Source organism: Athene noctua, chromosome 2 (genome assembly GCF_965140245.1).
Source record: "Athene noctua chromosome 2, bAthNoc1.hap1.1, whole genome shotgun sequence".
Taxonomy (NCBI): Eukaryota; Metazoa; Chordata; class Aves; order Strigiformes; family Strigidae; genus Athene; species Athene noctua.
The window spans coordinates 81554212-81569547 of NC_134038.1; the positions used below are offsets into that span (position 1 = coordinate 81554212).

Here is a 15336-nt window from a genome sequence, read left to right on the forward strand (position 1 = left end):
TGCCATGCAGGAAATATTTCTGTTAGGTGAAAGCAGTAAATAGGAAAGGAATTTAGGCACATAATTTGAATAGCAAATTTTCAAGTAATTGTTTCCTGAGACCTAATGTGAAATCTTCCACTAAGAAGTAGTGACAATTTAAATTTCAGGGCTTAAGTAAAAACATTAAACATTTGCTTAGTAAATGAACTGAAATGGGTATCTTTGGCATCCCACTTTCTCCTGATCTGGCTGCTCCATTACTAGAGATTTACTGTCAAAAAGTCATTTTCCACCTCTTACCAATATGAACGAGACAATTGGTGAAACTTCAAGGCTATGCACTAGTAACAATGACAACTGGAATGACTGGATGTAGCTTTTTACCTGTAAAAGGATTATTTTGGGTTATTAATCTGCACCAAGGGGCAGAATCATTTTAGCAAAATGCAAAAATAGCTTATGTCCTACAATTATGCTAAGGCCCAGAAGTTTGTAGGCATTTCCTGGGAGCACTGCCAACTGAATACAGCTCCGGTCCCACATTATCTGCTCCTCCTCTGTGAGAACTGGGAGGTAGGGATACAGTGTAAGCCATGCTGAGCATGTGATCTCTAAACTTGCTTCCTGTACAAACTAAACAGCCTTCTATTCCACAGTGAAAGCGTGCACAGATTACGTCCTCAGTCTTGTGTACATGTATTGCAAAGGGACTAAGGAAGCTGAAGCTGAAGTCCTGTGTTTCTGTCTTTAGAAACAGCAGCTGAGACCCTGGAGGGAATGTGGAACACCAAGTGACTCTGCAGGTCCTGAATGGTCTCCCAATTGCTGAACATCTTAGGAAGCAATGGGCTCTCACTGGGGTTAACATGCCAATAGCAGTATGTGCTGGGTACCTTTCAGGGTCAACATCAAAAACTTACCACTGTTGTGCCCAAGGGTTCCACCTCAAGTAGCCTATTTAATTAAAAATAGGAAACTGGGACTACCCATTAAATTAGCTAGCAAATAAAAAAGAGAAGGGAAGCAGGCACATGAGGAGCAAAATGTTGGCAACAGCCGCATTTTGCTCAATTAACTTACTGTGGTACAATGGGGAAAATGGGATATACCAACTCGGATGAAGGAAAATAAAAGAGGACTTGTCTTCTAATTGAAAAATTGGTGAGGATAGAAAAAAATAAAAACAGTTTATTTACTGTCCTCTATCCACAGAGCATTGCTGCAGCTGCTGCTTTTTTGCTACTGAAAGCCAAGTGGCTTCCCAGGCGTGGCAAGGAATTTGACTTTCTAATTATGGGCAAAGGAAACACTACGAAACTTTGTTCCACATTGGGTCGATTCTTTCCCATTGCAGCAGCTCCTGGAATAAGCCAAGGCTGGCAATTCAGGGGTGTGCCACCTCACAGAATTCATTAAGACTAAGCAATGCCAGGACTAACGTCTGTTGCTACTGCCTAGCTAATAGCATAATCATCTGGGATGACAGTGTTGGCCAAGTGATACTAAGGAATGATAAATCCTCACCTAGAATTTGACGTCCTTAAGTAAAACCATTCACTTACCAATCTGAACAAATCACGTATTATGTATAGAGACCACAGGCAATAGTGAAATATCTGCAGAAAGTGTAGGACATGCTAAAAGATCAATCTGGAGACAAAACCTTGATAAAACCAAGGGAAAGGAGTAATCAGTATAAATGTATATACCTACAAATAAATAAATTAGATTGCAGAATGTGGCTTTGATACCAGAGATCACATCTTGCAGCAGCAGGTGGTGATGGGGAAACATGTAATGGGTCTTAAGAAGTCTCCTTGGGAATTTGGAAAGCCTTTTTTTGAGCATATCCATTCTTTCCAAATGAAACAAATCTGGGGGATCTGTTTGGGCACTTACACAGTCTAGATCCACTTCAGTAGAACAGCCCTTACTGGTACCCTGACTGAAAATCCTGTATGTCTTGGAAATCTCTTCATTAAGCTCTCAAATGAACCTGGAAAACCTCAATGTCTGATTGTAAATATCACTTGGATGAAAAACCTATGCTCCTCTTCCAAAGCAGTAAGGTCAGCAGGGAACTGAATTCATCCCTGGGGAACCATCAACCTGTGAAGACTTAAGTCATATAAAACCAACAAACTTATGAGTTACATAGGTTGCTATCAAAACTCCCTAGCACCAGATGCAGAAGTACTGTAAATATTTTTAAAAATTGTCTGTTTTTAAATTACTCAAACTACAATTCAGTTCTGTGTAGAGAAAAAGAATTGTGCATTTTTGGTTTGTTTGTTCCATAAGCAATTACTCAAATTTCTTCAATCCCTGTTACAAGATATTGATTGACAGCAGGGATACAGACATAGGCATCCAAGATGCTTTCCAATCTGGGCAACTCTAAACCAGCATGCTGATGAAGTTACATGCATACAAGTACACAAGCAGCAGAACTGATTTAAATGTCCTCTTCTGGGAGATAACTCTTGAAGCAGGATGCCATTTGTTTTAAGCTTCACTTTTGATTGACTTTTCACTTTGTCTAGGCTCATAAATTACAATTCTATTTTACGCATGGCTCCTGAGTGCTACTTTATACCAATTCTTGCACACTGTTTTGACGATTGTAGGCAAGCCAATACAATTAAGACTATTACTGTTGAAGGATAATTGTTAACTGGACTTAACACTGCTTTGATACAACAGTTTTCTCATAAAGGCAGTATGGCGTGTGTCAAGACGCTTGGTATAAATAAGTGACATAATGTAAGGCTGTCTGCTGATCTATTGGCAATCGTTAGCGTAGTAGCTTACCTTAATTGATGACCTATTTTTCTGAGTTTCCATCATGATGATACATAGCAGTGGTCTGTGTTTAAAGATACATACGGTACATTTTTTCTATAGGTACTGTGCATTTTTTACTGTGGACATGCTAGTGCTTTTTAGACGTGAAGGGTACAGGTTGTTCTGACACAAGTCTGTATATCATGATCAAATAAGATATCACCAATGCTTTCAATGCATAAATTGTTATGATGTTGGAATATTGTCCAGTAGCAATCATAGACACACAGATTGTTGACAGCATTGGTAACATGAGCTTGACAGGGGCCCACCTTGCTGTTGGCAACCTTTTATTTTATAACATCCCCTGAATAGGAGCAAGAAATAAGCAGATCTATGGAAGATGTCAGGCTTGATGTAGAAACTTTCCTTTAGGGCTTACATGGTTTGTATATAGAGTTCTTTGGCAGTATGGTACACTCAGAACAACAGGAATGATAGGACACAATTTGCTGAGTAGGTTGCACCGTTCAGTTGCTTAGTTTAAAGAGCCAAAACTCAAAAAGCAAGATCCTGGAAGCCTAAGAAAGAAATAAGTAAGGCGTTAAGATCTTCATGCTTCTGAACTGTAAGAAACAACTGTGTTAGAGCTTTTGCTCTGAAGCCAGCCATGCGACCTCTTATTGTCTCAGTTGATCTAGATCACTGGTGCCCAATTTCTTAAACGTACGAAGACTTGAAACCAGATGGTTTCCCTTGGAAGGATTAATATATGAGACAGTAGAAGGTGGAATGCAACAGGGAAAGGGAAATGCTGAATTTGTCCCTTGAGCTTGTTTTTCCCTAAGATGATCTTAAAGCAAAAGAAAGACTGAGGAGACATATTTAACTCCTTATTAATTAAGGTGAACTTATCTAGTGTTGCCAGTCTCCTTACCCAGGGGAAAAAAACAATCACATCCCTCTTTATTTACTTGGAACCATAGCCTAATCAAAACCTAGTCTTTGCAAATTCAGGAATGACAATGTTAAATGGTCGAGAATATGTAATTTGATCTGTTGTGGAGTGAGGAGCACACTGCAGAATGTCTAAAGGAAAGGAGTTTTTTACAAGCAGAATAAGAGCTCATGCCACCTTGAGAATAACTGATTAAAATAAGTAAATCACCCATAGGGGCTTTAGCATTCATTGACCTACTGTTAGTATTTCTGGATATGATCCATCTAGGCTGTGATCTTACAATGAGTGTGCATGTTGTTTTCAACCAGGCTCAGTAAGTTCAATTATTTCAGAAAGTCTCTGAAGCATCACACACGTTTCTGGGACAAATAGGAAAATACTTTTTGGAAGTCCAGTATGGCTTCAGTGTTAATGCTCCTGACACAAAATCTGAAATTAGGGTGTGAGTGTGTGTCTCCATATACGTGTACGCATAATTCCTTGTGGAGAGAACAATCATTTCTGAAAGCCTGGATAGCAAAGGCAATGGAATGATTTGCCTGAGATGCAGCCGAGTGGTTCAGCTGCCAATAATTGTACAATAATGTAGAATTATGAGTGCCTAAGTGTAAAAAGAAAAAACAACACTTCATTAGGCTGAGGTTAGTCAACAGATGGCATATAGACCACCAATAGTCTATAAAACATCAGACGGCTGGTGTGATTTCTACACATAACAGAAGTGTCCTTGACATTGACAAGTCAGTACATGTCATGTAGCAGAACTGGGAGCTGGATTTTTACAGAGATATCACATCACTGAAATGGTGACAATTAAAAAAAATGTGGTTTAGTTATAAATAAAATCAGGATGGTTAACGTGTTTGGTAAGCAATATGCAAAACCACACAAGTTGGTTTGTAGGTTATTAAAAACCTGTTTGATTCTTTTGCTTAAGATTTGACAGTTGTGACCACTTAAGCGGGAAAACTTTAGTTGTAGTGACCATCAAACACTGGCCCTTTACAGTTTTTGACTTAAGCATACTAAACCTCTCCTTGCAGGCGCTAAGAGTATCTGTGAAATGTTATGTCCTGGTGGGTGCTGGCAGTGCTGCTCCAAGTTTATAAGCAAATGTAAGAATATGGAACGGCTTACCAGTGGAAGTATGAAGAAAATATTTTCAAGTAGGCTGGCAATATTTTACATAGGTGATAGGTAGTTCATCTGCTACCAGATACTAAAATATGTTAGTTTTTCAAAAAAGTAGAAAAAAAAAAAAACAGAGACGCAAAGGCAGAAGTTCCAAAAGTTGCCAGAACTCATACAATTAAACAGGAACTTGATTTTACAGTATAAGGAAGTCGAGCATTTAGGCTTAGTACTGTTCAAGACTTTTCAAAAAGACATGGATGCTTCTGCAGAAAAGGGGATGATAAAAATGATAACGGTTGGAAAATGCCTCAGTGCTAGTCTACAGATAAAAGAGATGCATCTTGTACTTGGAGAATAATTTGAAATTGACAAATAGTTGCTATAACACAAGCACCATTTATGATAGATCAGGAACGAGATAGCAACTCGGAGGTGGTACACATTAATAACTTCGATTGCTTTCCTTAACTGCTAAGAACTTTTAAAAAAGCCTTGTCATCTTAAAAGCACAGTAGCAGCTGGTATGGCCTTCTCTACTACTTACCACAAGAGCTTCTGCCTTGTTTTATAAATTCATTTGGAACCATCCAAAAGCTTGCTGCAGAAAAACAACATTTCTAAGAAGCAGTTCTTAGAGGGTGGTTAGGTTGAAGAGTCCACATGCATTTTTCCTTCAACCATTTTCCATGTGGAAGTCTTGTCCTTATGCTATCTTTTATGTTCTGTATTTTGGTTTGTGAAATGAATTGTGAAGCTTGTGGACAACTATGAGAGGAGAGATCCACTGTAAAAACCTGGTTGTGGGGTGGCTTTTGTGTTGTTTGTTTTTTTTTTTTTTTTTTCGTTTGTTTGGGGGTTTTTTAATTATTGAAGGCTTTTTTTGGTTCTGAGCAATATGACAATTCAGATTGACTGCCCAGGTCAGCATCATCCCCTGTCTGGTAGTTTGTCCAAACTAATGAGTTTCTAGTTTACTTCTCCTGAAAGCTTGTAAACATCAATGATTTTAAATCAAGCCGTTGCCCTGCTTTTTTTAACATCTTATAGAAACGGGGCAAACTTGTTTTTTGTTTTATGCATTAAGTGGACAGCAAATGCTGCAGGAAAAGAACTCAAGCAATATCCAGTTTGCATATTCCTTTAGGGATGAAACATGAGGTGACATGTGACACTTTACAGCCTGGATACTGAAGGCTAGGCATGGGGCAAGCTTCTTTGCTCACAAGAGACCTCTTTGACAGGAATAAAGATCTTTGTGCATTGATATACTGATTTTAGAGTGACCATTCAACCAAAGTAAGACACAATACTGGGAAAAATAAAGGAAATTCAAATGAAACAACACTTCTCTTAGAGCCTTTATTTTACTGGTGTGTAAACATTTTTGAACAATTTACTTACATAAAATTAAATGCTTTTATATATATATATATATAAAATAGGTACAGAAATTAAGCATGATTTCAACATCTTTAGTTTTTAAAACTCCTGTGTACAGTTTAAATAAACTCTAATTTGAATCTCAGCCTTAACACTGTTCATATTTTGCAGGTCACAGCACCCTTAAAATATCTTTTACATGAAGAACAGTTATTTTTTTTCCCTGCATTTACTATTGCAATTGGTGCAAAAAACACTTGCAGGTGGACAAAAACCAAGACAAGCAAAGTAGGAGTTGAGGACAGAAAATATGGCTATTCCCTAATGACACGCTTCCAAAGTAGGCAAACTCACTTAACTTTTCAATGTGCAACATTCTCCACATAGACAATTCATACCTTGTTTGTTTGTTGGGGGTTTGGGGGGCTTTTTTGAGTTTCAAGCCTAAAATGACCATGAAGAACCAGACTAAGAAACTTAATTTGCTAATGTCAAAACATTAAACCTGGTATTTTATATCTAAGGTGGATACCTGTGAATGAAATCCTTGTTTTATTACAGCGTGTAAAGTAACTTTGTCATGTCATTTCCCTATCTTTGTCTCTTTCTTTTAACTTACCCTTCAGTAAATACTGCATCCTGAACATTAGCATGAACACAGCTGTATTGCTATAATCCTTTCAAACACTGCAAAGGATATGAGCATATTTGGCTGTTGAAGGTTCTGTAAGGGCCACCTCTGCTACAGGTGAAGAACTTGAATTGCAACTAGTCGATCTCAATCAGTTTCACAGTGGTGAGAGGCTCTTGTAGTGGGGGACATGGCTCAAGGCACCCATGTGTTAGAGAAAAACAAAACCAGCATCTCCTGCAATTCAGCAGACGGAGGGGACAGGGGAAGGGACAAACTTTGTCACCCAGCCTTCAAAATCATTCAAACGCACCTTGTTTTTTTATCACCCACTGACAAATTGTACAGTGTGCTGGATGAGCAAGTACGTGGAAACAGACGGTCAGTATCTTATTTTCAATAGCTGATGAACAGTCTTCTAAAGCTTTTTCCAGTGTCGCACAGCATATCAGTCATAATTCAAATTCAGAAAACAAATCATCTTGAGCACTTCTTGCTCTCTAGCCGTTGAAAGCTCAAATTATGGAAATTGCAGGAGACCTTCTTTTCTTTACTCATTATATTAACTCTTTCCATTCACTTATCCCATTTTGTCATATTCTTATGCAGGTTTTTTTTCTGCGCCAATGTACAATATCCAATTCCTACTCCCAGGTCAACTCACTGCTTGCTAGAGAACAGCAGCAGCTGTCCCAGTGTGTTTTTTGCTAGGTGGATGGTGCTAGGCCAACTAGAAAGGAATTCACATCCCAACCACTTCTGCCAGTGGGGTGCTAATTTGGAACTCTTTCCTGTGCCTGCTGCCTGAAAGAAAAACATTAAAAAAAAAATCTTTTCAGTCAAACTAATCTCTTCTCTGTAAGAGAAATTAGGGCAGGGTTGGTTGCACAAAAGCTTTTTTATCAAGCTATACAAGTTCAGATAAATACAAACCTTGGGAACTTTGTGTATGACTTCCACATCGACTATAACAGAACCACATTTCTCTTGAAGTTACCTTTGCTTTTAACACTTGTCAAACGTTCGGGAGTTTAATTCCTAAAGCTGTACTTCTGCATTTCAAGTGTGCTAACAAGCAACGTCTCTGACGAGCATTTGAGATGCGTCCCTCTGCTTTATCAATTTGTACAACTGCTACATTGCCTACTTCGCTACTCCTTCCTCAACCTTACCGGCACACAATCTTAGTCTGGCAGTTTAAGACGAGGAGCACGACTGCGCTGGGATGCACCTTTACCAGGCACCCCACTGCATTTCCCATCATGAGCCGTTTGCTTCTTTTACGTTAACTGGACTGCTCCACGGCACAAGATATTTTGAAGAGTCCCTGTAATCACCGAAGACAAAATATCAACAATACAGGCAGCAACGTAGCGGGCCGTTTCGATGCCTTTTAAAGGCCCCTTTCGGAAAAATCTGCGTGCCCCCCCCTTCCCCTCCTCCTCCCTCGAACCCGCGGGTAGGGAGGAGCTCTCCCCGCGCACGGCCCCTCGGGGGGCGGGGGGGCACTGTCGGCGTGACCGCGCACGGAGCCGGGCGGGCACGCGCCACCCGCCACCCCGCGCGCCCCCGCCCCGGACGGGCAGGCGGGATCTTTTAGGGCCCCCCCCCCAGCTCGACCTCCGCACACCGGCGCCGGCGAGCTGGCGTCTGGGCTGCCCCACAGCAGCTGCGTGCGAGGAAGAAAGTCGGTCGGAAGCGGTTAAAAATAAAATTTAAAAAAAAGATAAAAACAAACCGATGAACCCCAGGGCAACGGCCGCCGGGCAACGGCCACCAGCGGCCCGCGCCCCGGCCCCGCCCTCCCGGCGGGCTCCCCCGGCGGCCGCGCCACAGCCAATGGGGAGCGCGCTCGGCGGGAGCGATGACGTCTCGCCCCGCCCCATCCCGACCGGTGCCGGACGCAGCCGGAGACTCCCGAGCTCCCCCCGCTCCGCCGCCCTTGTTCCTCGGGCGGGGACTCGCTTCCTTTCCCGACTCCCCCTTCCCACCCTCCTCCTCCTTCTCCTCCTCCTCCTCCCAGTCAAGATGGAGGACGGCGGTTGCTGCGGCCACCGGCACCACGGCGGCTAGCGCAGCTGCTGCTCCTGCGGCTCGCTCCTCGCTCCCTCAAAAAAAAAAAAAAAAAAAAGACAAGGGAAAAAAAAAGACTGGAAACGTTCCTCCTTTCTCCGCCCACCGGCTGCGCGGACTGCTGGCCCTTCCCATGCCGTCGTCGTCGTCGTCGCCCTCCTCCTCCTCCTCCTCCCGCGATTGTCTGCGCTCCGGCTGCCGCCCGCCCGCCCGCCCTGACTCCCTGCATGCACACGCCGCCTCCTAGGTGGCTGCGGGGGGTGGGCGCTCCCGGAGCTGCCATTCCGCACATACCTTCATGTCCCTGCGCTCGCCGTGGCCGCCCGCCGCCGCCCCGCATCGCTCGCCCGCTCCGGCTGCCACCCTAACGGCCGCTCCCGCCCGGAGGTGAAGCCGGGACCCGCGGAGGGGGCGGTGGGGTGGGCGGTGGGTCTCGCCCGGAGGAGCCGCCGCCACACGCAGCAGCCATGAGCAGCGCCGCTACCGCCACCTCCGCCGCCACCACGGCCGGCAGCGGCGCGGGGGAAGGGGCCGAGGAGGCGGCCAAGGACTCGGCGGACATCGCGGCGTTCTTCCGATCCGGTGAGTGCGGCCCCGTCCTGGGGGCCGGGGGGGGGCGGATGTTGGTGTTCGGGCAGCGGCAGGACCGCGGCTGGAGGTGACGGCGAAAGGTGGAGGGGAGGGAGGGAGAGAAGCGACGTTCTTCTCCCCGGAGCGGGACGAGGGCAGCCGGCTTTGTCAGGTGGCCTCGGGGGAGGCTCGCCCTCCTCTCGCCCGCGGGACCGCCTCGGCAGTGCCCGTCCCTACGGGACGCCGCCGCGCTTCCTTGGGGAGGCGGCGGTGCGGGGCCTGGCGGGCGCAGGGCCGGCCTGGCCGGGCGGCAGCGGTGCAGAGCGCCGACCCCCCTCGGCCCGTGCCGGGGGGCAGCGGGGCCGCGTCTGGGGCCCAGTAACTTGCGGGCGGGACGCCACCCGTGCCGGCAGAAACGAGGCGTGAAAACGGGCGCGGCGGGCGGCCCGGGGCGGCCGCGGGGGCTGGTGCCGCCCCGAGGAGGTGTCGCCGGTGACAGGTGCGACGCGCCCTCCGATGCCGGCCCGAGAACGGGCGTGTAACCGGGGCCGGGCGGCACCACCTGGCGCCGGGCCGCCCCGGTGTGTCCCCGTCCGCCTCGAAAATGTCCCGCCGGGGACCGAGCGGCGGGACGCGGGCGGAGGAGCGGCCGCGGGTCCGGGCAGCCCTGGGTGTCGAAGGGGCGGGGAGGGGGAGCGGGGGCAGGGGAGCGGCGCGCCGCAGGGCTGCGGGGAGCCGGCTGCGCTGGCCGGGCCCCCGGGGAGGCGGGCGGCAGGGCAGAGGGATGACACCGCTAGAAAAGGCAACGCGCCGCCGGTCGCGTTCCGCCGGTGCCGTGCTGCGGCGTGGCGGCCGAGGGCAGGGGTGGGAGAGGGCAGCATCCACAGCCGGGTGTTCACGGCGGGAAGGGAAAGAAGAAGACAAAAAAAGCGAATCCCACGTTAAGGGGTGTCCCTGCCTCGGCTGAGGACGGGCGGCAGCGGCTCTCGGGCGCTGCCGGGCTGAGAAGCCGGGCTCGTTGCGGAGGCTCGGGAGGGAGAGCGGGGGGGCGGGGGGGGAGCCTGTTGACAGGCTGCCGGGATAAAAAAAAAAAAAAAAATATGGAGGCGGCCTTCTCCCTCGGTGTTTACTGTCGGCACGGAACCGGGCGGGGAGGGCGCTTGCCCCCGCCACAGAGACGTTGTACCCCGTGGAATGACGGAGGGGAGGACAGGGCAGGGCTGTCCGGGCCGCACGAACCGCCGGCGGCGGTGACGGAGCCCTGCCGGCAGCCTGGGCGGCGGCGGCGGCGGCTGAGCCTCCCTCTGGTGCCGGCTGCCCTCCCCCGAGCGGCGGCGGCTCCTCCCCTCCTCCCTGCCTGCCTCCCTCCCTCCACTCCGCTCCGTTCCGCCGGCGGCTCCGCGCCCCCCCGGGCACCCCCGGCCATCGCTCCCGGGCGGGGCGGCGGGGCAGGGCTGGGCACTTGCTCCGTTTGGATGCCTAAAAAGGAGCGGCGAGCAAGGAAAATGCCGACTCACCGCTGGAAAGATGAGGGAATTGCCGATTTCGTGTGTAAAAGATAATGAGAGCAGTAGTCATAATAATAAAAGCCGTGTTAATTGGGATTTTAAGGGAAGTCCATGAGGGAAGTGGGAAACGGCGTAATCAGTGCTGCTGGCAGTCGGTGCTTGCTGTTGAATGTGCTTGATTTAATGAGGGTGAAGGAGGAGGTGTGATTTGTAGCAGGCATCCCTGAAGCTGGGTTCAGAGCTGAGTTTGCTTGGACAGACGGTCCGAACAGGGGGGCTTCGTCCTCTCTGAAGGGCCTGATGCTCCCCTGACAGCGTGTTTCACACAACGGTAATGAGCGTGAAACTCCTTGTCGAGACAGGATGCTGGCCTTGGTGGGTTTTGTTGGGGAAGAAGGACAGAGCTTTGTCATTCTCAGGAAGAAAATCCCGTTGAAAGCAAAATGATGGATTACAACAGTAGACTTACAGTCTGCCTAGCATAGTTACAAATGGGTACGTGTGTAGTAATCTGGCAGTTGTGGAAGACCATGCCAGCTGCGTTAATAGTCAACTTCCAATAATGTGTGGGTAGAGGGATGACACAGGGTTGATAAGCTTGTAAGTGGTGCAGTGATGACTTCTGATACTGATAACTTCTGGTAATAGGGAAGTTGCACCGAGCTTAGTCTTGCAGCAACCAAAAATCTTAAAGCAAGAGGAGGACATGTCAAATGCTTATCGAGAAACTCTTAGAGCATATTTAACAACTGTCATATTTACATGTGGAGGTTATCTGGTTCAGCATGGGCTGTGACATACACTGAAAAATGTCCTGGCATCTCTCCTGGGTGTTTGGTATTGGGAAGAGCTCTTCAAACTCTATGTGATCCACTCTTCTATAAGGGAAGGCTCTATTAAGAGGTCTCGGGTGCTTCTCTGTTTGAACAGGAGGCACCGTTTTTTTCATTGAAACACAATGGACACAGCGATCAATGAGCAAGCAAAAAACTTCGTTTTGGTGTATGTGGGAGCAGACAAAATATTTCTCTCTTTATAGTATTTACAATGACAAATGCTTCCTTTTTCCTGTCACTTGCAGAGAATGTCAGCAAAGCTGTAGCTGTTACTTCAAAGAGTAAAAATGTTATAGTGTTTTCCAGTTGGAAAATAAACCCCAACAACAACAAAAAAGCTGTCTAAACAATCAGTTCTAATCTTAGGTTGGTTAAATTGGTCAGCTGAGCTGCTGGTGGTGTTACTGGTTTTCCTCCTGTCCTTTTGTAAGACTAAGCCTGAAGTAGAATTAAAGTAGCCTAGAGAATGGGATTTCATTATTTGGAAGATGTTTTGTTAGGATGTTGAACAGCAGCTAGGTTCGCATCACTTGAAATGTGTACGTTTCCAGTTTTCACTTTGGTTATGTAAATGTAAACTCACTCTGAGTTGTTGTGGAAATAAGATGCAATTCAAATGTGAAGAAAGTAGCTGAACTGGAAGTGAGGTAATAGTACGAAAACATAAAGATTGTGTGTCTGGAATTTAAATGAAGAATCTCTTTATTGGAATTGGAAGAAATTGAGGCAGCTTACTTTCAGTTATCTATTTGGTATCTAAGTCTCATTATTTGAAGTTGAAAAGACAAGAACACCTTGTTAGATCAGTCATTTTCTTTGTGGCAGGATTAAAACTGTTAAGAAGCAGTTGAGTGCCAAGCAAAGTGAATACATTTTGACAGAGAAAACACAGTGATTGTAGGAAGTGCCTTTCTGTCCTGTATGTAAACTGGAGATTAGAGATGACTGAACTGACGGAAGAGAGATGCTTTGAGCTGAAGATGTATAGACAAGCATCCCTTCTTCTCTTATTAAAAAGTGCACTGGTGTGACTCGAAAGGGCTAAAAATCTCTTAGAATTACGGAAAACCAGACTACCGCTGTATGAAAACCCAGTGGCGCAGAGTGTAAGTGGCTGGGTAGGAGGGTGTTAATACATGTGTTAAGTATACAAGATCTGTTCTGTATGAAAAAGTATTAAGATAAAGCTCTTCAAAATGTATTTAAGTTTCAACTTAAAATCCCATCCGTCTATTCAGAAGGGCTGAAAATGGCTAACATGAGCAAAGTTGAATTTAAGGGACTGCTGTCGAGTCATGGCATACAGGGCAGTAACCATACAGAAGTAGAGAGTATAGCAAGTGCCTTTATAAATAGCTCTGATAAGTCTTAGTGGGACACCCCCACCCCCCCACCCCCAAGTTGTCAACTGATAGCTATTCACAGTTGTGTGATGAAAGTAGATGTGGTTATTTCCTGTAAGATATATTTATTATGAGTGGCTTCTGCAAACTGTGCAGTAGCTTCACTCAGGTACAGACAGACAGTTTTCAAAGCCATTGAGGAGGTTTGTGTTGTCACCACCTGTTTATGAGAACACTTGCCACATTTCCAAAAAGAGCACAATTTACATACTGAGCAAGGGGCAGGGACCTTTTAGAGAGACACAAATGTTTGAAAAACAAAGGAAGAACAAGAGGTCCTGGTCTTGTCACTAGGGTGAATAACTACCCAAGCTTTGCCAAGTCAAATCCTAATATAACTGTTAATTGTACTTTATTACTTGACCTCGGAAAACAAAAAGGTGGAGGATTGTCTGTCTAAAAATGAATCTGTGGAGGTGGCAGCAGTCCTTTCTCAGGAGGAGTAGTAAATCTGTAAGATGAACATGTGTCTGGAGGAGAAAGATGTCCTGAGTAGAGTTCAGTGTGCCACCTCTCCCAAGTGAAGTTAGAGATCAGGCTGGTAGCCAGGATAGCTTTGACTAGCACCTGGTTCTAACATTGTACACTTATTTTTTCCTGCTTGTGTATGTGCTTGTTAATATAAGCTTAATGATTAGAGAGTTTAAAACTTTTTTCTTTTGAGATATATGTAGCTACCTAAATGTCCATGTGAGTATTTTAGGAAAATGGGATGCTGAAATCTGTTGTGATTATGGACATGTAGTTGAAGATTTCTGCAAGGATGAGTGACTTGAGACTTGGATCAGTCTAGGTTCAACCAGGTCTGCCTGTACCAGCCTAGGCTGATAACTGCTTGAGTAGCTGAGACCATACAGGAAGTATTAATGAGTATCATGAAAAAACTATTGATGTTTTTTTTCTCTTAAATAATGATCATGTGCTTTGCTTAGCATTCATGAATGTCACTTAACAAATAATACAGTAAAGATAAAAATCAAAAGATTTATTCAGAAATTTGTTACTTAAAGTTTACTGGGAGGATCTATGCTTTACTTGTTCCTGATCATATTGTTTCATATACTGTTGCCTTGCTTGCTTTAAATTAGTGTCCACTGTGATAGTGTCTGGGAAGATGGCCTGTAGTAGACAACACTGAAAATGCTACTGTAGTAGAGCAAGTCTCCTAGGAAGAAGGAAAGAAAAGAGAGAGAATGGGGAAAGATTACATGGAAAAGACAAGGCAAGCATACTATTAAAAAAAGCAATTTTTTTCATGAAGACTACAAAAAAAAAAAAACAACACTAGCTCTTAGATCATGGGCAAAACAACTTTCATATTAGGCATCAGACATGAAAAAAGAGCCCAATTTTCAGCTTAAATCCATGAAGCGTAACACACAATATATAAACTTAAGATAGTCCTTTCTATGAAGGTTCTTCCATCTCCTGCTGATGTGTAATAGCTAACTTACAGAGAAAGTAGTCAGCTGTGGTTGTGTGGCTTACTTGGCGTGGCAGTTGAAGTAGCCACAGAATAGTGACAGATGTCTATCAAAAATAATCTAAGCCAAAAGTGAAATGTTGGCAGGCAGCACTCGTGGTACCTCACAAGATATCTCCATGCTGTCCTCGGCAAGGATTGATTCTTGGCCCTGTGGCTGTCAGGAGCTGTGGTGTATTTGGGAGTTTAAAGAAGTGGTGAGCATGCAGAGAATGTGAAGTATGAAACAGGTTGGCCGTTCTTTCACACATCTTAGAACGAGAACAGCATTGTAATTAAAAAAATAAGCACAACAAAAAATCTCTTGATTCTTGAACTCGTTTGAGTTGAGTGAGAAGGTTGCAGCAGTATTGCTGTCATTAGTACTGGTTGACCCAGGCTGAAAAAGAAGTGGGTTCTCTTGTGAGGTTTTTGAATCGAGTTCCAGCAGCATCCATTTTAATAAGATGGTTAAAAGGGGTGGGGGGGGGGGAATGATGTTTTGAAAAACACCAGAGAGAAATGTCACAACTTGATAGTTGCTGATGTACAGTATGCAAAATAAAAATAACTACAGAAACAATGAAGTTACAATGGAAAAGTTACTCTGGG

At 45.4% G+C, this 15336-nt stretch overlaps 1 protein-coding gene and 1 long non-coding RNA gene across 2 annotated transcripts in view; one reads left to right on the forward strand and one right to left on the reverse strand.

Annotated features, from left to right (window-relative positions):
- Nucleotides 1-6354: 6354 nt before the first annotated feature.
- LOC141957653 (uncharacterized) lies at nt 6355-9323 on the reverse strand. The gene is made up of 3 exons (XR_012633143.1): nt 9240-9323; nt 8045-8199; nt 6355-7676 (listed from the first exon to the last, which is right to left on the reverse strand). It is a non-coding gene; the product is annotated as an uncharacterized LOC141957653 (long non-coding RNA).
- The window catches only part of TRIO (trio Rho guanine nucleotide exchange factor), a 253663-nt gene continuing 247235 nt past the window's right edge, over nt 8909-15336 (forward strand). The window contains exon 1 of the mRNA XM_074899531.1: nt 8909-9527. Coding sequence (XP_074755632.1) covers nt 9413-9527 — 115 coding nt within the window. The 5' untranslated portion in view covers nt 8909-9412. The remainder of the gene's footprint in view (nt 9528-15336) is intronic.